This window comes from Macrotis lagotis, chromosome X, assembly GCF_037893015.1.
Source record: "Macrotis lagotis isolate mMagLag1 chromosome X, bilby.v1.9.chrom.fasta, whole genome shotgun sequence".
Taxonomy (NCBI): Eukaryota; Metazoa; Chordata; class Mammalia; order Peramelemorphia; family Peramelidae; genus Macrotis; species Macrotis lagotis.
In genome coordinates, this window is record NC_133666.1 from 187,139,234 (window position 1) to 187,161,478 (window position 22,245).

General features: G+C 35.7%; 1 protein-coding gene across 6 annotated transcripts in view; it reads left to right on the plus strand.

The window, feature by feature from the left end:
• The window catches only part of FRMPD1 (FERM and PDZ domain containing 1), a 263,914-nt gene that overhangs the window by 157,938 nt on the left and 83,731 nt on the right, over nt 1-22,245 (plus strand). For all 6 annotated transcript variants that reach the window (XM_074200548.1, XM_074200549.1, XM_074200546.1 and 3 more), the window contains one exon: nt 20,959-21,063. In XM_074200548.1, the coding sequence (XP_074056649.1) occupies nt 20,963-21,063 (101 nt within the window). In that variant the 5' untranslated portion in view covers nt 20,959-20,962. The remainder of the gene's footprint in view (nt 1-20,958; nt 21,064-22,245) is intronic.

Sequence of the window (22,245 nt, forward strand, 5' to 3'; positions counted from 1 at the left end):
CTATTAAGTGTCTGAGACCAGATTTAAACTCAGAAAATTAAGTCTTGCTGACTCCAGATCTGACACTCTACCCATGTCCCACATGGCTTTCTTCATTCTTGCTCTTCCTGTTTGTTTCTATTAGATGATATGCAGAAATATTTATAGATTTATTTTCTATTCTGCTATTTTGCTGAAGTTATTGTTTCAATTATTTTTTAGGTGACTCTCTAATGTTCCTTAAATACACCATCATGTCATCTTCAGAAATAATTTTTTTTCCTTTTTTGACTATAATCCCAAAATTTTGTTTTCTTTTATTATTGCTATAACATTTCATTTTTAAAAAAATTTATGTATTTAAGGCAATGGAGTTAAGTGACTTACCCAAGGTCATACAGCTAGATAATTGTTAAGTTCTGAGGTCAGATCTGAAATCAGGTCCTCCTGACTCCAGGGCCAGTGCTCCATCCACCATGCAACCTAACTGCCCCTAATAACAGATGAGTTCCTGGTGGCATCTGAATATATTGATATGACTTCCTGGTCATCTAAGAATAAAACAAAGATTTGATTACATAGAATGAGGGCTTTTTAGACTCTAAACATATGACTGCCCTGTTTACCAGATATGGCACAGTATTAAAACGAGGAGGAACCTTATTCACCGAAACTAATTGCTGCAGCATCATATTGAATATATTTTCTATGTTATAGCTCAGGAAATTTCTTTTTGTTAACTATTGAATTTGACAAATGAGTGTCTCATTTTGTTCTTGTATTGAACAGATTACTACAGCATCGTATTGAATATCCTTTCTACTATAGCTAAGAAATTACATTTTGCTAGCTGTCGAATATGATAAATGAGTGTCTCATTCATTCTTACATTAAACTGAAACTATGAGAACTTCTTTGAGTTAGGTCAGTCTAATACAGAAGTCATCCCTACAGTTTTGCTATGTTGTTTTTTTAACCCATCCAATTTTTAGGGTTTAATCAGTCTCTGTTTAAATTTAATTTCTTTTTTCAAAAGACTGTTTTTATTATAATTTTACCATAATAATGGTCAATAAAGGATTTAATAATTCTTATTTTTTGCATTTGATTATAAGATATTTAATGCCTCAATATATGATCAGTTGTTATAAAGATGCCAAACACAGCTTAGATACATGTATACTCTTTTCTATTTCCATTCAATAGCTGCCAGGTAGTCTTCTAAAATTCTGTTCAAGACTTTAGCTTCTTTTTAAATTATCTTTTTTTTAGTTTTGTTTAGATCTGAAAGTAGCACATTGAAGTGCCTATTACAATTTTCCTGTCAGTCTTTTAATTAATTACACTAACTTTTTCCTTCATGTGATTAGATGATATGACATTTGGTACATATATTAAATACTGGTATTATTTCATTTTCTGATGTCTTTAAACACATTATAGTTTTCTTGTTTATTACTTTCAAATTTATCTATCTTTTCAAACTGTTGCCACATCTGAGCTTGTTAAAACCTTGCTTTTTTGAATTCACCTAAAAATAATGAAATCTATTTCAGTTCAATTTTAACTGTCCAATTTTTGTTTAAAGTGTATTTCTTGTAAATAATGTTTTAAAATCTTCTTTCTAATCCATATTTAGTGAATTCTTTCTACTCAAGATTGTGGTCATATCCATCATGTCCTTTTTCTCTGAAAGAATGAAATCAATAATAGTAATCAGTAATTGATTCCATCCCATATCACCATCATCATTATACTCACCCCAACCACTGATTCTTACACTTTTGTCATGTATCCTCCTTTTCTTAATCTCCTGCTACATAAATTTTTTTCTTTATAAGCCACTCTCCAAAGTTGAAAACTTGTTTTGCTTGTAGCTATTCTCTCACAAATTTTCTTTCTTAAATCCTTCCTTCTCCTTTTTCCATCTCCACCTATTTCCCTATTGAGTTTAATGTATTTCTACCCTAAACTACATATGTATTTATGTATGTAATTGTATTTAACTATCCTTTGGTTCAGATAAGAGTGAGTATTAGTTGATGCCCTTTCTTTCACTTCACTCCTTCCTCCATTTTGACTCTCTTCATAATTCCAATTAGAAAAAAAAAATAAGTTAAATCTATTTTGTTCTTTCTCATTTCTTCTCTTGGATATTCCTTTCCATTTTTTCCTCATAAAAACATCAAAACCAAACCAAACCATGTCCAGTTCTTCTGTTTGCTTTTTTAACTCACTTTTTGACCCATAATAACATTAGAATATTGAAGGAGGAACTCTTGTCTCACCTCCCCTGTTTTAGCATTTCATTATTGTTTAGCCACTTCAAAATGCTCAAATGTACTTACTTGTCTTTTCAGGTTTCTTTTTAATCCTTTGGTTGCACTTCAACGCTTTTAGTCAGTTCTTTAAGACAAAATCCTGGGGCAGCTAGGTGGCACAGTGGATAGAGCACCAGCACTGTAGTCAGGAGCACCTGAGCTCAAATCTGACCTCAGACATTTAATAATTACCTAGCTGTGTGGCCTTGGAACTCCATTGCCTTAAATAATTTTTTAAAAAAATGAAAAAAAGAAAAACATCCCGAATGTTTGAAAGGTCTCTCTTCTACTTTAGAATTATACTCAGTCTTGCAGGGTATGTTTCTTGGGTGTACGACTTTATCTTTTACCTTGTACAATGTGATATTCCAAGATTTTCTCTTTTAGAATAATTTCTTCAGTCTTGTGTGATACTGACTGTGTTTCTTAGGGACTTGAATGCTTTCTGCTCGTATAATGTTTTTTCTTTGAATTAGAAAATGCAGATTTTATATAAAGGGTAATACCATAAACAAATTAGGGGAACATGGAATAGTTTAGCTGTCAGAACATTAGGTAAGGGAAGAAATGACCAAATAAAAGAGATCTTATGAAAGGTGAAATGTATAATTTTGATTATTTTAAATTAAAACAGATTTGTACAAATAAAACCAATGTAGCCAAGATTAGAAGGAAAGCAGAAGACTGGGGGAATTTTTTTTATAGCAGGTTTCTCTGATAAATTCCTCATTTTTCCAACATATAGAGAACTGAGTCAAATTTAAAGGAATCCTAATCATTCCCCAATTAATAGATAGTCAAAGGATATGAACAGACAAGTTTTAAATGAAAAAAAAGGCTCTAAATTCCTATTGATTAGAGAAAGCAGATTAAAACAACTCTGAGATACCACCTCATGTCTAACAGATTGGCTTATATGACAGAAAAGGAAAATGATAAATGTTGGGCATGATGTGGAAAATTGAAACACTAATGCACTTTTGGTATTGTGAACTGATTCAAATCATTCTGGTTTAGTCTTGACCCAGCAATCCTACTACTAGATCTGTATCCCAAAGAGATAAAAAAAGGGAAAAAAACTTATATGTACAAAATATTTATGGTAGTTCTTTTTGTGGTGACAAAGAATTGGAAACTGAAGTGTTGCTCATCAATTGAGGATTGGTGAAATAAGTGATATGTGATTGTGATGGAATATTGTTATGCTATAAGACATGATGAACAGAATGCTTTGGGAAAAAAAACTTGGAAAGATTGATATGAACTGATACAAAGTGAAATGAGAAGAACCAGGAGAACATTGTACACAGTAACAGCAATATTGTACAGTGATTATTTGCAAGTGAATGACTTAGCTATTCTCAGCAATACAATGATCCAAGACATTTCCAAAGGATTCATGATGAAAAATGCTAATTCACCTCCAGAGAAAGAACTGATGGAGTCTGAGTGTAGAATAAATCATATTTTTAAAACTTTCTTTTTCTTTTTTCCTTCTGTTTTCTTTCATAGCATGAGTAATATAGAAATGTTTTGCATGACTTGAATGTGTATAACTTATGTCAAATTGCTTTCCTTTTCAACAAGGTAGAAGGGAAGAGAGGGAGAAAATTTGGAATTCAATTTTTACAAAATGAATGTTAAAAATTGTTTTTAGCTGTAATTGAAATTTTTTAAAATCTGAATTTTAAATACAAAAGTTTTTAACTGTACATTTTCATTTTGGTGTGTTTTTTTAAAGGAAATGATTGATGTGTCCTTTCTGTTTTCATTTTTAAATCAAAATAGTATTTAATAGGGATGCTTTAAATATGATAATTTTTTAAATTTGTTTATGGCTTCTGAGAATTCTGATGATTTTAAAATTATCTATCCTTGTTCTGCTTTTTGTTAGTTGCAGTTGATAGTAAATATTTTGCATTTCCTCCTACAGTTTCAATTTTTCAAAATTTTATTTTCATTTTTTTTCTCATGGAATCATTTACTTCTGCTGGCTGTATTCTAATTTTCAGGAAGTCAACTATTTGAGCAAGATTTTCTACCTTCTGGTCTATTTACTCTCCTTTCATTTTTCCCCCTCTGGAAGTTTTATTTAGCATATAATTTCATATTACATCTCTTGTTCCATTTCGTCCAAAGACTCTTAAAATTCTTATGACTAAGCCATTTTTTTCTCTGAGGCTTTACTTATAGTTCTTGTGGAGTTATTTTATTCTTTTCTGAGTTAACCTTGTGGGTGTCTCTTAACCCATAATATTTTTATAGTGTTTAGTGCCTTTTATTTATTCATATTTCTCATCTTAATTTCTAATTTGAGACTGTGTAAGGACCTGGTTCTACCTACTCACTTTTAAATAGGTCAGACCCTGTTTGATTTTTTTTCTTTATTTTTTAAACTCCTTCTGCTGATTTCCATCTTAACTAGAATTTCTGTGCCCAAAGTGTTGTCACTTGATTTTTCTAAGTCTAATTTAGCCTAATTTAGGGTCCTCTGAAGCATCTTGGGTAATAGTGCTGTGGACTTCTAATAAAACTGCTACCAACTTTCTGATCCCAGTCCATGCCAATGGTCTATGCAGTGTTAGTTTTAGAGCTCTCCTCCCCAAAACCCTCACTGAGGAGTCCAGGCTCCCTACAAAACAGAGTACCATAGGATTCTAGATTGTTCACCTGATCTTACTCTAGCTTCCCCTCCAGGATTTCTTATTCAGTGCCTATTAGTTTATAGAATACTTTTTGTTCAGTGTTGGCCTGGACAAAAATGCTTGCTGTTATTTCTCTGGATTTCTGGATCATTATTTGATTTTAGACTCTTTTGAAGTCTTTGTTGGAGTGTGTGAATCTGTGTCTAAGAATATATGTATACAAATGTGTGTGTATATACATATATATATATGAATGTGTGTGTCAATATATATATATATACATATCTGTATATATATATATTTTTAAAGATGGCAAGTTCCAAAATAATGAATGTGAGAAATAACAATATAGTGTATTACAATATGTATAACAATATAGTGTATGTATAACATATATATATAATATATATAACATATATAATATAGTATATATATAACAATATAGTTTATTACAAAAAATATCATTTATTTTGCTTAATAAAGATCACTGCTGATTATCTAGGGAAAACCTGAGCAAGATGGCTCTCATTGAGCTTTGAATAGCCTCTTGAATTTTCTTGAATAGCCTCTTAATGTTCCCCTTTAAGTAATGGTCTCTAAGGGTAGACCATCAAAAAAAAATACTAAGTATTAAACATGGCAGGAAGTGGTTGAGGAGTAAAATGCAATGGTAAGGAAACTATTAGATTTCAAAGCCCCTACAACAACAATTTAGTCAAATAGTAGATAGCTTTTTTCATTTAATTTTTTTGTTTTGTTTTATTTTTTTTAGGTTTTTGCAAGGCAAACGGGTTAAGTGGCTTGCCCAAGGCCACACAGCTAGGTAATTATTAAGTGTCTGAGATTGGATTTGAACCCAGGTACTCCTGACTCCAGAGCTGGTGCTTTATCCACTACGCCACCTAGCCGCCCCTTCATTTAATTTTTGAGATACTGCTTTTCTTCAAAAAAAAAAAAGTATTCATTATATTGACGATGGTTTTTACCCTCCATTTTCAAAGAAGATCACAGTATCAGGGAGGTGATGCCATAACAAGAACATGAATTGGATTTGAGTGGGGGGGCTGTGCTAAGTCACCAGCCTCAGTTTCTCTTCCAGAGCCATCTGGGTCCAGTGGCCAGATATGAGTTAATACTGGAGATGGCCCTGGATGTGAGGCAGTCAGGGTTAAGTGACTTGCCCAAGGTCATATAGCTAGTAAACATCAAATGTCTGAGGCCATATTTGAACTCAGGTCCTCTTGACTCCAGGGCTAGTGTTCCAATCATTTCTGTATGCCTGTAAATACTGGACAGCCTACCAATGCCATGTCAGGAAAATGAATCACTTCCCTTTAAATTGTCTTTAGAAGATTCTGAAGATCACCTGGCATGGGAAGATACCAGACACTGAAGTCCTTTCTCGAGCTAAACTGCCAGGCATTTCAACATTACTACAGAGAACGCAACTATGATGGCCTGGACACATTGTTGAGATGCAAAGACGTATGCCTATGGAAAAAAATCTCACACAGAACCAGCACTCACAAAGGGATCAGAAGAAGAGATACTGGGACACCCTAAAAGTCACTCCTAAGAACTCTAAAATTGATTGTTCACGGGACCTCCCAGTATGGTGTGCCCTCATCAGTGACTGTGCTGTATGAGAAAGATAGAATTAAAGCAACTCAGAGGAAACGTGACATCTGTAAGTTTGGAGTACCCAGCCCAGGTGTTCACACGGACTATTTGTGTCCAACCTGTGGTAGAGTATTCTGAGCTCATATTCACAGTTGTACACACTGTAATTTGTCTCAAACATAGTGATGTTGCTTTGGTCTTCTTCAATAACAAATGACAAGAACCAACCTACTGCTTTTCTTCCAGTGTTCACTATACCCTTTTGCAAGTAAGAAACAGTCACAGATGTAAGAAATGATGAGCAGGATGAGTTCAGAAAAACCTAGGAAGAGTTACATGGACTCATGCAGCATAATGAGTGGAACCAAGAGAATATTGTACATAATAAAAATACTGTAGAGTTGGTTAGCTTGGTGGTACAGTGGATGGAACACTGGCCCTGGAATCTCAGGAGGACCTGAGTTCAAATGTGACCTCAGACACTTGACAGTTACAAGCTGTGTGACCCTGGACAAGTCACTTAACACCAATTGCCTTGCCAAAAGTAAAAAAAAAAATTGTAAGGAAGGCTGACTTAGTTATTCTTAGCAATATAATAATCTAAGACAGCCCCAAAAGACTCATGATGGCAAAATTCTGTCTCCAGATAAAGAACTGAATATAGACTGAAGCATACATTTCTTTCTTTTTGGTTTGAATTTTCTTGTACAAAAATGATTAATAAGTTAACATTTTACAAGATATAAGCTATATCAGAATGCTTACCGTCTGAGGAAGGGGGAATAAGAAAGAAGAAAGAAGGGGAGAATTTGGAACTGAAAACTTGAGAAAATGTTAAAAATTCTTTTTTTACCTGTAACTCAGGAAAATTAAAATATTATTTTAAAAATATTTAAAGTGTTGTATAAATGCTAACAATTAATATAAATCAAATCTTTCTCCAATGGAAAAAAAGAAACAGCACAGAGATTCAGGTCTCTTCAATCCAAGCCAAGCAGAGGATTGAGGGAATTCTCCACACAATGCAGGTGTACTGACCCCAGTCCTCAGGGAGGGGAATGCACAGTATCTTCCACCTGATGTCAACCCACATGAAAGACTCAACAGCCAGGATTGCTTCCACAACTTGCTGACCAGACACTAGAATGCCCAATTTCAGACTTACTTGCTGGTTTATAAAACAGATCCATTCATTATGACAGGGTCTACTTGGATTTAATGACTTCAATTGATTGATTGATTGATTGATGATTGATTCAATAGATGTTTTCTTACCCAATGAAGGTATCAAGACATAGCATTTTGTTTAGTTACTTTAAATAGAGTAGAGTGATTGACTGATGGAGAAAGTTCACCATCACTCTATCTTATCTAAGTAATTTTCCCTGACTTCTCTGGATGCTTGCCACAGTTTTTTTTTTTTCTGTTAGTTGCAGAGACCTTGGTTACAGAGAAAACCTTGAAGATAGAAATCCTGAAGATAGAAATAGAGTTTGAATTTAAACTAAGACCTGGAATTTTCAGTAGCTTGACTTGTCATAAATACTATTTTTTACTTTGGTTCACTGATACTGCCTTCCCTTGACTTTCTGGTTTGGACAAGAATCATTCTTTTACATTTAGGCAGGTTTTTCTCTTTCTATCATAGAATGTCATTTTGTTTGCTCATGTGCCACAGCTTATCGAGGCAATGCAGTAGACTATAAAACCTTGTTGATACATGATGTTAAGGCATGTTTCCCTCAGGCATCACCCAGCAAACCATCCAGTCAGAAAAGTCAATGATAATCCTTGTTTCTTGGTTGTTTCTCTTTTATTTCACTTAATTTCTAGAGTTTTCTTATAGCCACATAGATTTAGAGCTGGAAGGACTTTGGAGGTCATCTAGTCTAACCTCATTTTGCATAAGAGGAAACTGAAGCTAAAATGATTGAAATAAGTTGAAATAAGAGTCATACAGCTAGTTAGTGTCTGAGGCAAGATTTGAATCCAAGTCTTAGTGACATACTCTTTGTACAAACCAGACTGCTTTTCTTAGAGAGATATAGTGTAGTAGACAGAGGGATGAATGTAGAATCAAAGGAAATGGGTATATGTTCCACTCATGCTTCTTATCACTTATGTGAGTTCTGACAGGTGACTCATTAGACTTTGAGAGTCTTGAGAGCAGAGAGCATAATTATCCACCTCACAGAGATTAGAGCTGCAGTACCCACATGATCTGGAAAAGCCATGTAAAGTTTTTTGGCCCTCCTTTTTTACCAGAGAATTCATCAGAATTATTATGGTATTTAAAGAGAAATTTTATGCATTCATGAGTTTGTAAATTTTTTCTTTGTCATCAACTAGCCTTCACCTGTCATCAGTAGTTTCTGTAAAATTCCAAATTTCCCATTTAATTTCTCATGCCAACCCACAATGAATCAAAACTGTTGCAAGAAGTCACACTTGACACTAGGTTGTTGTTGTTTGTCCTTTGTTCTTGAAGAAGACTATGACATCAGGGAGGTGATGCCATGACATGCAAGTGAGTTGGATTTAAGTGAGAGAACTCATTTTCTCCTCCAGAGCCATCTGGGTCTAGGGGCCAGATAGATATGCATCAAGATGACTAGAGAGGCCCTGGACGCAGTGAGGACCTTGGTCTTTTAAAGCTGTCTTTCCCAGGTCTCAATTAACTGAAGCAACCACCCATTCAGTGATTAAAGCTAAGTAAGAGGGAGCTGAGGCAAAGAGGTCAAGAAAGATCACTATCACAAAAGAAAAAAAATTGTCTTGAGAGTAAACCTTTGCAGTATCTCAATATTTAAAGCAGAAAAGAAGCAAGGGAAACAAGGATAGAACAGTGAGCTTGGAATCAGGAAGACTCTTTTTTTCCTGAGTTTAAATCGGACTCAGGCACTTACTATCTGGGTGATCCTGATTGAATTCTTTAACTTTCCCTCCATTTCCTCATCTGTAAAATGGTCAAGAGAAGGAAAATAGCAAACCACTCCAGTATCTTTGCCGAGAAATAGTCGTGAAGATTCAAACACAACTGAAAGGGCTGATTAATAACATCCACAATATTGAAGATAACGCTAGTTGACTGATTTCCTTTCTGCCTTTCTCCAAGCCTAGGATGGGGAACCTTTCTTCTGCCAAGAGCCATTTGGATATTTATAACATCATTTATGGGCCATATAAAATTATCAACTTAAAAATTAGCCTGCTATATTTGGTCAAACATTTAATTAACCCCCCCCAAAAAAAAGCTCCTAGATTTATGAATTAGAAGTCCCACCTCCAGTTCCTGGGCAATGCCATACCAAATGATTTCTTGGGCTTTATACAGCAGACCAGACATTTCTGTCCTTACTCTCTAAGCCTTAGTTTTATATTCAAAAGAAGAAGTTGAATTCAATGTTCTAAATCTCCCACCCTATCTATGATAGTTTCCTTAAAAGGAGTACTTTACTCCCTTTCATGAGAAGCATGATGAGGAGGTACAGTGGTACCTCAATACTCATAGGTTTCATAACTTGTCAAATGATGAGAAAAAATGTTTCAGCATTAATTGCTTGCTCCAGTCTCATCCTACTAATATGAGTCACAACACTGCCTCCCCCCTTTGCTCCCAAGTCTGAGCCCCTCAGAGAGCAAAACCCCAGACTAAGTCCACTGGCTCATTATAGGAGCCTTGATTGATTCAGAGTGAATGTATATAGCATTTGTTTCTGTTTTGGCCAGAAACCCTGAGGCCTCCCCTGCCAGATTGATTTTTTTTATGTCTATGAAAAAAGAGACTATTCCTTGCTTCATTTCTTATTTATCTTCCTTAATCACTGATAAGCCATGAGAGTCTTACCCTCATGTTTAAGCAAAAGTAGAGATTCTTGGCCTTTAGGCTTCACCTCTCTCTCTCTTACCGATACTTAATGTCCGAATGAGCTTTTCCTCTGTCAAACTTCGACCTGGAAAAGACCTTAGCTTTAAAAGGCCAAGGCCTTCTACTACATCCAAGGCCATCTACAGTCATCCTGATCCGTTTCTGGCCCCTGGACCCAGATGGCTCTGGGGGACAAAGTGAGGCTGGTGACTTTTCACGGTCCATCCTTCCCCCCCCCCCCCCAAACTTAAATCCAGTTCCATTGCTTGTCATGGCATAAGCTTCTTAATGTCATGATCCTCTTTTAGAGAGAGTGAAGAACAAACAATAACTCATTTATGCTAAAAACTCCTCTCAGTACAGGTGTTGATGGGGAAATGGGTGGTGCCACCACAAAGATCTGGGTTCTTGGAAGTGAAAAACTCAGGACTGCCCTAGGGAAGGCTCAGGATTTGTTTATTTCACAACCTGCAAAATTCACAGATTAAACTTTTTTCTAGAGAGAGACAATAAGTTACTTGAGGGCAGTCTAAAAAAAAAGTCTAGGCGAGAATACCTGAAGGAAAGAGAGAAAGGAAAACAACCGTAAGAAATGACTGGGCTCAGACTCTAATGAGTGAATCCGGATTGGAGGGGAACATGAGTCAAATGTATAGGCAGGGGGAAAAAAAGGTAAAAGGGGAACTCCCCCCCACCCACCTCAAAGTGAGTGGAGTCAGGTACTCACTTTAGAAAACTGAAAGACAGGAAACTGGAGAATGGGTAGAGGGATGGACTGAGGCTGCTCTTATCTTGGCAAATTTACATTTAACCCTAAAGTTACAAATGAACAATTGAGCATCTGCTTCTGTTTGGGACCCATGCTGCAGAGGGAGCCCTCAAAACATCAGAAAGGCACAAATAACATTTTCTTAATATTAAAAAATCAGACAGCTATTTCTCCTACAACAAAGTGAAGTTAAATTTCATTTTATTATTATGTGATAATTGTTTTTTAATCCATGTCTATTTAAATTTTAAGCTTCTGTATTACAAGACAACCTCATTACTTAATATCAACCTAGTAAAATTTGAAAGTTCTGGGGAACTTTTACAAATTATTTCTAATTACATTATTTCTTAGGGAAAAAAATTTGTTTTCTCCAGAAAAACAATTTGCCACTTCACTTAGCAAGTCATGATATATTCAAAACTGAAAGACTGTAGTTCTACTTGAGCACCACAATGACACAAGACTGAGTGCTAATGATATTCCTACACTTTAGTCTCTATTTTTCCAGCTCTACAATGAGGAAGCTGGGCTAGGTAGCCTCTGAAGTCCCTTCCAGTTCTAAATCTAGAGTCCTATGATTCTCCATATTGAAAGTTCTTAACCTTTTTTTTGTGTATCATAGATCCCTCCTGAGAAGAATGTGAGTAAAATAAAAGACATAATATTGTAAAGGAAACCAAATATCTTTGCATTGTCAACATTTTCTTGATGACATTTTTAAGACTGGACAATCAACCAACCAGTCAAAAAATATTTTTGTAGTGTCAAAAAAAAATTTTTGTTAATGGACCACAAATTAAGAGTTCTTATTCTCACCCTGATTCTCATTCATGCCATCTTGTCTTTTCAAGTAGATTGTCTCTTCAGTCAGTGTCTGTCTCTGCCTCTGGTTCACTTTGGTTTCTCCCTCCCCTTCCTTTTTTTCCCTTTCTCACATCCTTTTTATTCCTCTTCTCTCATCTCCTCTCCTCTCTTCCCCCTCCTCTTTGCTCTTTTCTCTACTTTTCTCACCTTCTTCCTCTCCTTACCTCTTTCCTACCCTCTCTCATGTCCTCCTCTTGCCCCTTCCTCTTTCCTCTCCTCTCCCCTCCTTTCCTCTCCTCCCCCCCATCTCCCTTCTCCCTTCTTCAGCTTTTCATTCCACTCTCTTGTTTCCTCTTCCTCTGATCACTCCTTCTCAGTGTCTTATACTGGTTCATCTTCCACATAACATGCCCCCCAACTGTGAGTGTCCCCCTAAGGTTCTGTTCTGGCTTCTCTTCTCTCTTGGTGACCTCATCCACTGCCATGGGTTCAGTTACCAGCACAACTGCCAGATCTGTTCACTGGCCATGCCATCTCTCCCAAATTCTGATCCTGCAATCAGCATCTGCCTGCTGAACATTTCAAGCTAGATGTGTGTCTTGGAAGCATTCTAAACTCAACAAGCCCAAAAGTGTCTTTTTATTTACCCATAAACTTATCCCTCTTCTGTATTTCCCTGGTTCCTGTCCACAGTGCTGCCATTATTTTGTTCTTCCAGGTTCACAACCTTGACTGCTCACTCTTATTCATTATCTTTCATCATTTTTTAGTCTTGTCCAACTCTCTGTGATCTTGATTGGGATTTTCTTGACAAAGATATTAGAGTGGTTTGCCAATTCTTTCTCCAACTCATTTTACAGATGAGAAAACTGAGGCAAATAGGGCTAAGCAACTTGCCCAGGGTCACATAGTTAAGTGTCTTGAGACCAGATTTGAACTCATGAAGATGTCTTCCTGACTCCAGGCCAAGCACTCTATCCACTGTGCCACCTTACTTGCCCTTCAGATGATCGTGAATATACTTATTTGGATATGAGCCATCGATCTTCAGTAGAATGTAAACTCCTCGAGGGAAGGAAATGATATAATTGTTTTCACGATTCATCTAGTTAGTTGTTAAATATTCCAACTCTGCAATATCTTTCAAAATCTCTCCCCCGCTTCTCCACTGGTACCTTACTAGTTCAGGCCTTTACCATCTCTTGATACAATAACCTTTTAATTTTATTCTTTGCTTAAGTAGTTCCCTTCTACAGTCCATTCTCCAGCCAACTCCTCAGATTATATTCCTATTATCGGGGTCTGACCATGTCAGCTCCTTTAATACCTCCAGGATAAACTATAAACTCTTCTGTTTGGTATTTGAAACCCTTCACAATTTGGCTCCATCTACAATAGTCCCTTTCACCCATTCTTCAGTTCAGCCAAACTGGCCTTGTTGGGATTCTTCACACACAACACTCCATCTCCTGTCTCCTTGGATGGAATATACTCCTTTCTCACTTCTTTGAATTTCAAATTTACTGCAAAGCTACAGTTCAGATACCCAGAAGAACCCTTTATTTTCTTTTTTTAAGTAATTTTTTTTGTTTTTCCAGTGGTAGTTTTTACCATTTTTTTTTGTCAAGGTTTAGAGTTTTACAATTTTACTCCCTCCTTCCCTGCCCTCCCTTCTCCCCTTGACAGAAAGCAATCCGATATGGGCTTTACATTTGTAATCATGCTTAATATAGATAGATATTGATCATGTTGTGAGAGAAGAATCAGATCCAAAAGGAAGAAAGAAAACATCAGAGAAAACAAAATGACACAGTATGTAAGACAACTTTTAAAAATTGAAGATAAAAAAAATTGAAGATAATAAGTTTTGATCTTCATTTAAATTCTACAGTTCCTTCTCTGGATCTGGATGGTATTTTCCCAACGTAAGACTTCTAAAATTGTCTTTGATTATTGTATTGCTGAAATGAACATGTTCATCAAGGTTGATCATCATCCTATGTTGTTGTTAGTTTGTACAATGTTCTGGTTCTGCTCATTTCACTCAGCATCAATTCATGCAAGTCTTTTCAGGCTTTTCTGAAATCCCATCATGATTTTTTTTTAGGTTTTTGCAAGGCAAATGGGGTTAAGTGGCTTGCCCAAGGCCACACAGCTAGGTAATTATTAAGTGTCTGAGACTGGATTTGAACCCAGGTACTCCTGACTCCAAGGCCGGTGCTTTATGCACTATGCCACCTAGCCGCCCCCATCATGATTTCTTATAAAACAATAGTGTTCTCTAGGTGGTTTAGTTGATAGAGCACCAATCCTGGAATCAGGAGGACCTGAGTTCAAATGTGGCCTCAGACACCTAATAATTACCTAGCTGTGTGACCTTGGGCAAATTACTTAACCCCATTGCCTTGAAAAAGCCAAAAGAAAAAAAGAAAACAATGGTGTTCTATCACATACATATACCACAATTTCTTCAATACTTCCCCAGTTGATAGGTATCTCTTCAATTTCCAATTCTTTGCCATGATAAAAAGAGCTGCTATGAATATTTTTTGTACATGTAGAATTTTTACCTTTTTTGATGATCTCTTCAAATAGACTCAGTAATGGTGTTGCTGGATAAAAGGGTATGCACATTTTTATTGCCCTTGGGGCAGAATTCTAAATTGCTAGAGCCCTTTCTTACCTTATGTTGATTTGTATATATATTTTATAGAAACTTGTGTGTATGTTGTTTCCTCAACTTTTAGGTTTGCAAAATGCTTTACAATTATAATCCTCTGGGAGGCAGGTGCTATTATTGTCTTCTTTTTACAGATGAGGAATCTAAGAACCTGATATAGAAAGTGACTTGCTAGGGTCACACAGCTAGTAAGTTTCTGACTCTAGGATCCTCTTGACTCCAAGCTTAAGGTTTTTGTGCACTTTATCACCAAGCAGCCCCTTCAAATAAATTCTTGTAGGCTCTTTCAAAGCATAGATTGGTTCTTTTTTTTTTTAGGTTTTTGCAAGGCAATAGGGTTAAGTGACACAGCTAGGTAATTATTAAGTTGTCTGAGGTTAAATTTGAATTCAAGTCTTCCTGACTCCAGGGATAGTGGTCTCTCCACTGTACCACCTAGCTGCCACAGATTGGTTCATTTTTATCCTTTTATCCTCTTGTAACTAGAAAATAGGAGGTACTTGATTTGTTGTTTCATTTTTGTCTCTGCTTCTCCAGGATCTTGCATAGAACCATCCATACACCCTTCTCATTTCAGAGACCTTTTATTGCTGGAATTGTTTCTATTTTCTGTTCTTTAGAACAATTTCTTTTCATGTTGGAGAAAGTAGATATAATTAAAATGCTTGCATAGAATAAATACATAATAGTCTGAGTGGAAGAAGTATCTAGTATTCTGTGAACCGTCAGGACCAAGGACTTGAATGACCAAGACACTATGCATTTTATATTATTTAATGCTGTTGGAACACCCATCTCCACTGAAAAAGTATATGACTGACTTATTGCTAGACCCTAGTTGACAGAAGTGACTCCATGTTTGACCACTAGAAGACTTACCTTTAATCTGGAATTTCCTGTGTACCCAACAACTGGCCAAACATTTAGTACCAGGAATGTACAACCATCTGCTTAGCAAACTTCATCTAATCCAGGTATATAAATTTAGCGAATTTTCCTAGTCATAATACCCATATTTACAATATTGATAAGGGGATGGAAAAAGAAGGGATGCAAACCAGACTACCCATTGATTGCCCCAAGATTTCCCCCCCAATCAGACCCTATAAAGGGTATTTTGGTTTGAAAAGCAAGTTGTGATGATGGTGAATGGAGCCATAGAGGAGCATGTTGACATTCTTTTTCAGTAAGATCAACAGTATTGATTTGATTGTGGTTCCAAAACTGGAAAGTATAATAGGAAATAATAGGAAATGGTCAGAGGAAAAGGAAAGTGAGTTATGACTAGAGCTAATCTGACCTAAGAGTGGGCCATCTAAGGTACTTACCAATAATAGTGGAAATTTCAAAATTGAAAGGAAAAATAGTTACTGCACTTGTAAGGACCATAAGTACATGATATTTGTAATCCTAGAAAAGCAAAAAGTAATTCTCCACTTCCTAATGTCATTTAACACCATAAGAGTTAAATAGCTAATTGTGATGGGGGAATTAAAAAGGGGAGAAACCAGAACTTTCTGTAGTTGTGACCCTTGTCTACAGCTGGAGGCCAAATGCAGTGTTTCAAATACCACTGTGAACACTCTTGACCTTTGTTGACAATTTTAATATAATCTTCAACCTAATGACTTTAGGCTATTGCTGCATAAGAAAGCAAGTGATAGAAATGTTTTACCAAAGCACCCTCTCTCCCTGTAGCATCCGGTGGCCCTTCCTTTCCTTTCCATTTCCTTCTATTTTTTTTCTTTTCCATTTTCCTAATTTAAAAAAAAAAACAAGGCACTTGTCATAGTTGTGCATAATGAAACTAAAAAAATTCCAACATTGTCCATGTCCAAAACTGTATGTATGTCTCATTCTGTATCTTGAATCACTGATGTCTTTCAGAAAGTGTGTAGCACAGGTCATCATAAGTTTTCTGGAATCATGTGTGGTCTTTGATCAAATAACTTTTTCTTAAGTTATTTGTCTTTAAACATATTCTTATATAAATTGTTCTTTTCTGCTCATTTCATTCTGCATCAGTAGTACAAGTCTTCACAAGTTTCTCTCAAACCTTTTATCCTTTTTGTCATTTATTATGGTTCAGAAGAATTCCATTATCTTCATATATCATTATTTGTTCAACCAGTCCCCATTTGTAAGGTATTTTATATACATTATCTTATTTTAGCTTCACAACTCTGTATTTCACATGTTATTATTCTCCCCATTTTACAGATGAGGAGACTGAGACTGAGAGGTTATTTGTCCAGGTGTGTAAGATAGGACTGGAACTCAAGGCTTTCTAACTATAAGTCCAGTACTCTACTATACCACCAAGCTTCCTTGAACTCGTTAGATGCATGGATTGACCACTATTTCTCTGGTAGTGGAGGATTCCATTAATAAATGGTACTTATGTATATAGTGCTTTAAGGTTTACAAAGAGAATAAGTTAGCTCATTTATCTACCATCATATCTACCACTAGCTAGGGAGAAGTGGATAGAATACCTCCCCAGATGGTAGTAATGTATTTTACTACTATCCAGTGATTTCTGCATGAGTGAATTTAAAAAAAACTATAATTTGTTTTCCTAATTAATTTAATTACTTCAGTATGATCCAGGCTGTAATCACAGAAGATGTCAAGGAATATCTTATTTTGATAAAGGGATATTTCTCGATCAGTTCAAGGTATTGAATAAATAATACATTTGGAGTCATGGAAAAGGTAGGAATTGATTTTGTTTGGCTATGTTTTTGTTTCAAATATTTATTTTTGTTGGCATCTTGAGGTAGAATAAGAATAGGACTATAACCTCCCCCCCCCCAAAAAAAAGGAATTGAAGGAAACTGTTGAATATTTTTAATAGTCACACAATAAAAGAAACAGTTAAACCAACACCCATTTGAGCAAAGGCATGAAGTCAAGTTCTTGGAACACGAAAATGAAAAAAAATGACACAGTCTAGAATATAGGAGAGATAAGAGGAATGATTCAAACACAAAATATTAAATAAATGCATGCACAAGGGTGGAATTTGGGGCCTTTCATCTTTCCATTGCATTTACTTTGTGAAGTAACTCTTGTTTTGTTTACCAACTTGTTTGTAAAGTTCTCTTCTTCATCTTCCTCCCATGAATCCATCCTCACTGTCCAACTTGAGTTGGTTTTCCCTCCTCAGCTCTGTCCTGTTTCTATTCACATGTTCATGGCAATAAATAAGAAATAGATAAAAGAATCAACATAGACTACCACCATTTACTAATGAGTTTAACCAATGTAAATCACAATGACAGAGAGAGGGAACAACCCTAGAAACTACATTGGGCAGGAAATGGTTGATTTCTTTCCAAATGGAGAGAGAGAGATGGCTGGGAAGAGTCATGCTAGTTCAGAATATGATCTTCCTTAGAAAGTCTTAACAGTGAAGGTAGTTTATGAGCAGCATTGCTTTAAAAACAAGTAAGAAGCAATAGTGAGAAAGAAAAAGATTGGTGAAAAATTAATTATCTTAGGGCATTTGAAGATGAAACTGAAAGGATGACAAGGAATAGAAAAAATTAGAAAAAACTTGTAAACATTTCTGTAATAATATCTTTTCTCCATTAATAAAAGTAGATCCATCATACCTAGGCTCTTAACATCTCCTTCTTCAGAAGAGGAAGAAGAAATGGCACTAAAAAAATCGAAGGTGGAGAAAGCTGCTAGACTTCTTGGGGATATAATTTTGAGGATGTTGAAAATAATTTTTGTGATATCTGCTTGGAAGCATCTTTTAAGGTCCATGTCAGCTGTACATCTATAACACTCTGAACCTATAAATCTATAAACATCTATAATACTATGAACCTGTAAACATAATCTGTCTTGGTGTGCATCAAAAAAAAACTTTTCCTTTAAATTTCTTCTGGCAATTGAGAGAAGAAATTGTGGTTATTAACTCTCTGGGGTGATTAGCCTGGGATCCTTCCACTGTTGAACATTTCTTCAAGTGTAAGGAATGCAGATTGGATTGAAAACATATGCCTCTCAATTACTAACCCACGTGGATGAGAACATATCCCAGAGATGAAGAGAGAAGCCAGGAAACATATGTATATACTGTTATTTATTTTCTAGGTGTGGTAAGATCCCTTCCAGCTCATAATTCTGATCCTAGTATTATATTAATAACATGTATATATATCTTTTTTCTTTACATTACAAACATCTTTGGGGATATGTTGTTTAGTAGTGTCCAACTCTTTATGACCCCATGGGCCAGAGCTTACCAGGCCTTTGTGGATATAGCACTATATAAACACATTTAATATCCTTAGATAAGTGTTCCAAACATTAAAAAAGAAATTTTATGTCAATGCTTCATAATGAGGCTCTTTAGAGGAAAAAAGACTTATGAGATTTATGAGTTAAAATTATGTAACTTTTAATTATATAAATTAAATGTATATAAATCATATTCATCATCACTTTGGACTTCCCTTTGGAATTCTGTCCCAACTTAGGGCCACAGAACTTTTTTTCAGGGATAGGGAAAAGATAACATATAGATTGGTAGTAATGTATTTTGCCTAACCCCACTGGCTAAATGTATAGGACCCATCTCCTAATAACTGTTTTATATAAAAAGTGAAACAGCACTACAGAGGCTTAATTGCTATTGTCACATCAAAATGCTATCCAAGGGGCAACTTGGTAGCGTAGTGGATGGAGTACTGACACTAGAGTCAGAAGGATCTGAGTTCAAATATAGCCTTAGTGATCCCGGACAAGTCACTTAACCCTAATTGCCTCCAAAAACAAATAAATAAACAAAAATATTATCCAAGTGACTTAGTTCCTCTCTTCCATCCTTACCTTCAAACTAAAGTATTATATAGTAACCGTCTTCCTTGTTCTAAAATACTGATAGTAATGGTAAAGCGATACCCTAATAGTATAGGTAGTCCCAAGGTAATGACTGACCACTGTTCTTTTCTTAGTCATTTAAAAGATGGAATGTTCTTTTCCCTTAGAATCTAAGTTCTAAACATTGTTTAGTTTCCCAGGATGTCCCATACCAGCCCATTTAAACCGTAATTGACTTCTAACCATAGTAGAATTCTAGCTTTGAAGAACATAGGCCAACTCTATTACATACTTACTGGACAGCTCACCTGAGTGAGTCTCTTAAGAAGTCTGTTTGCTCATCTATAAAATGAGTTGTTCTCTAAAGTCCCTTCCAACTCAAAAATCACAAGATCCTGCAAACATTTCAAAGGGTAAATTATCTCAATGGAAGCAATATTTACGGCATTGTTTTTATGTGAAAATCATAGGATTATAGATAACCTGACTTCTGAGGCCATCCAGGCGTACCCCTCCTCAATGACGTAAAGGGAGATCCTGAGAAATTAGGGACCCTGCTCAAGGTCACATAAGTAGTAAGCATAACCTAGATTCAAATCATGGTCTTCCAAATTAAAGATTAACATTCTTTCTACTGCACCATATGAGGCCTTTCCAAGTTGCTGAGATTTGCCAGTACTCAGATGATAAAGCATTTGAGGATCCCCCTTTACAATGAGACATCTGGAAGAGAAACTTAGTCAAGGAAACATTAGGTAATTATTTTAATGATTTACAGGTTTCCCTTCTACATTGTGACTTGCCCCATCATGATTTTGATATGGGTTGGCATAAGAAATTAAATGGGAATTTGGGGGGAGTTTTACAGAAGCCACAGACAACATGTTAAGGCCAGCAGGTAGCACAGAAAAAAGTTTAGAAACTCAGAAATTATGTTTAATAACATAATAGTTAAGACTTTTTCTCTGGTACAAAGGGAAGACCAAAAATTTTTACACAGATTTTTCAGATCGTGGAAGGTGCTGTGCCCCTAATCCCCAAGGTATGGATGACTGTAGTTCAATCAGAAGAGAGAACATAGTATAATTAGGAGTGCTGAATTTGCAGTTAAATCTGGATTAAAACTGCCTTTCTGATACCATCTATGTAAATTTGGGGCACATATTTTATCCAGTCTCAGTTTCATCATGTGCAAAATGGGGAAAATATTATTTGTGATACCTCATACAACTTTTGTGAGATTCAAATAGTAATAATAATAATCACAACTAGCATTTATAGTGCTATATAAATGTTGCTTATTGTCAATATCTACATTCAAACTGCAAAATGAAAATGCATTTGCCAGAAACATCATATGTTTTCACTGAATGCAATTTAGTGATTTTTTTGTTTGGTTTCCAAATGAAAATTCTTATTTCTTATAATTTTAGGTAAATGGAAGATCTGGAGAACAATTTATTACAGACAAGAAAAGCACACAGAATAGAACAAATGGTAGCAAGATGGCTCAGACGATCTCGGGATAATTCACCCAGGTAAGACACAGAGATTTCATTTTATAAATGTTTTGCTCAGAGTTTGGGATCACATAGAATCAAGTAATCTGAAGTTTTTGCTGTTTCTATAAGCTCTTATTTTTTTTTTTTATCTTAGGTCTCTGCCTTTTATATGTCAGACACTGGCATATAAACACTGAGCAAATAAAAAGAGGCCAAAAAACAGTTCCTGGCCCCAAGGAGCTTACAATCTAATGGGGGGGGAAGAAATCTTGCAAACCCCCCAAAATAGGAAATAATCAACAGAGGGAAAATATGAAAATTAAGAGGGATTAGAAAAGGCTTCATGAAGGTGAAATTTTAATTGGGACTTGAAGGCATGCAAGAAAACCAGGAAAAGGAATGAGGAAGAACATTCATATGGGGGGGGGTAGAGAATAGAGGGGGGGGAATGCCCAGAACTAAGAGATGAAGTATTTTGTTTTGAGAATTGTGTCATTGGGTTTCAGTGAGATTCAAAAGATAGGTTGGAGCCCAGTTGTAAAAGGCTTAATAGAGTTTTTAATTTGTTGTAGAGACAATGGAAAACCAAGAAAACTTGATTGAAAATGAGAAGTCAGCATGGTCTTCTGCAGTAAAGAAAATTACTTTGGTGGGAACATGTAGGATGGTCGAATGGTCTGAATAAAGTGACCTGAGGCAGAAAGACTAGTGAGTAGGCTGTTGTAAAGATAGTGGTGATGCAAGTTGAGAAACAAGTTAGTTGTGAAAGGTGTTAACAACTGTGTGAGTAATAATAATGGCTAACATTTATATGATACTTTAAGATTGGCAGATTCTTTCACATATATATTATTTTGATTGATGCCTATAAAATCCAGTGAGATTGGTGCTGTTATTGTCCTCATTTTAAAAATGAGTAAACTGAGGCTGAGAGAATTTATGTGATTTGCACAGGGTCATTAAGTGCCTGAAACAGGATTTAAATTTAGGTCTTCCTCATTTCAATTCCAGTCCTTTCTCCACTATGGCTATGGGGTGGGGGAGAATGGAGAATGAAATAATAATGCCAAGGTTATGAACCTTAGGAAGCTGGAAGGGAGGAATGATCGCCAAGAAAAAGAGGGAAGTGGGAAAGAGAGGAGAGTTTAGGGGGGAAGTATAATTTAGTTTGAAATGAATGCCTTGTTGTAGTTTGTAGACAATAAATGTTTATTCACT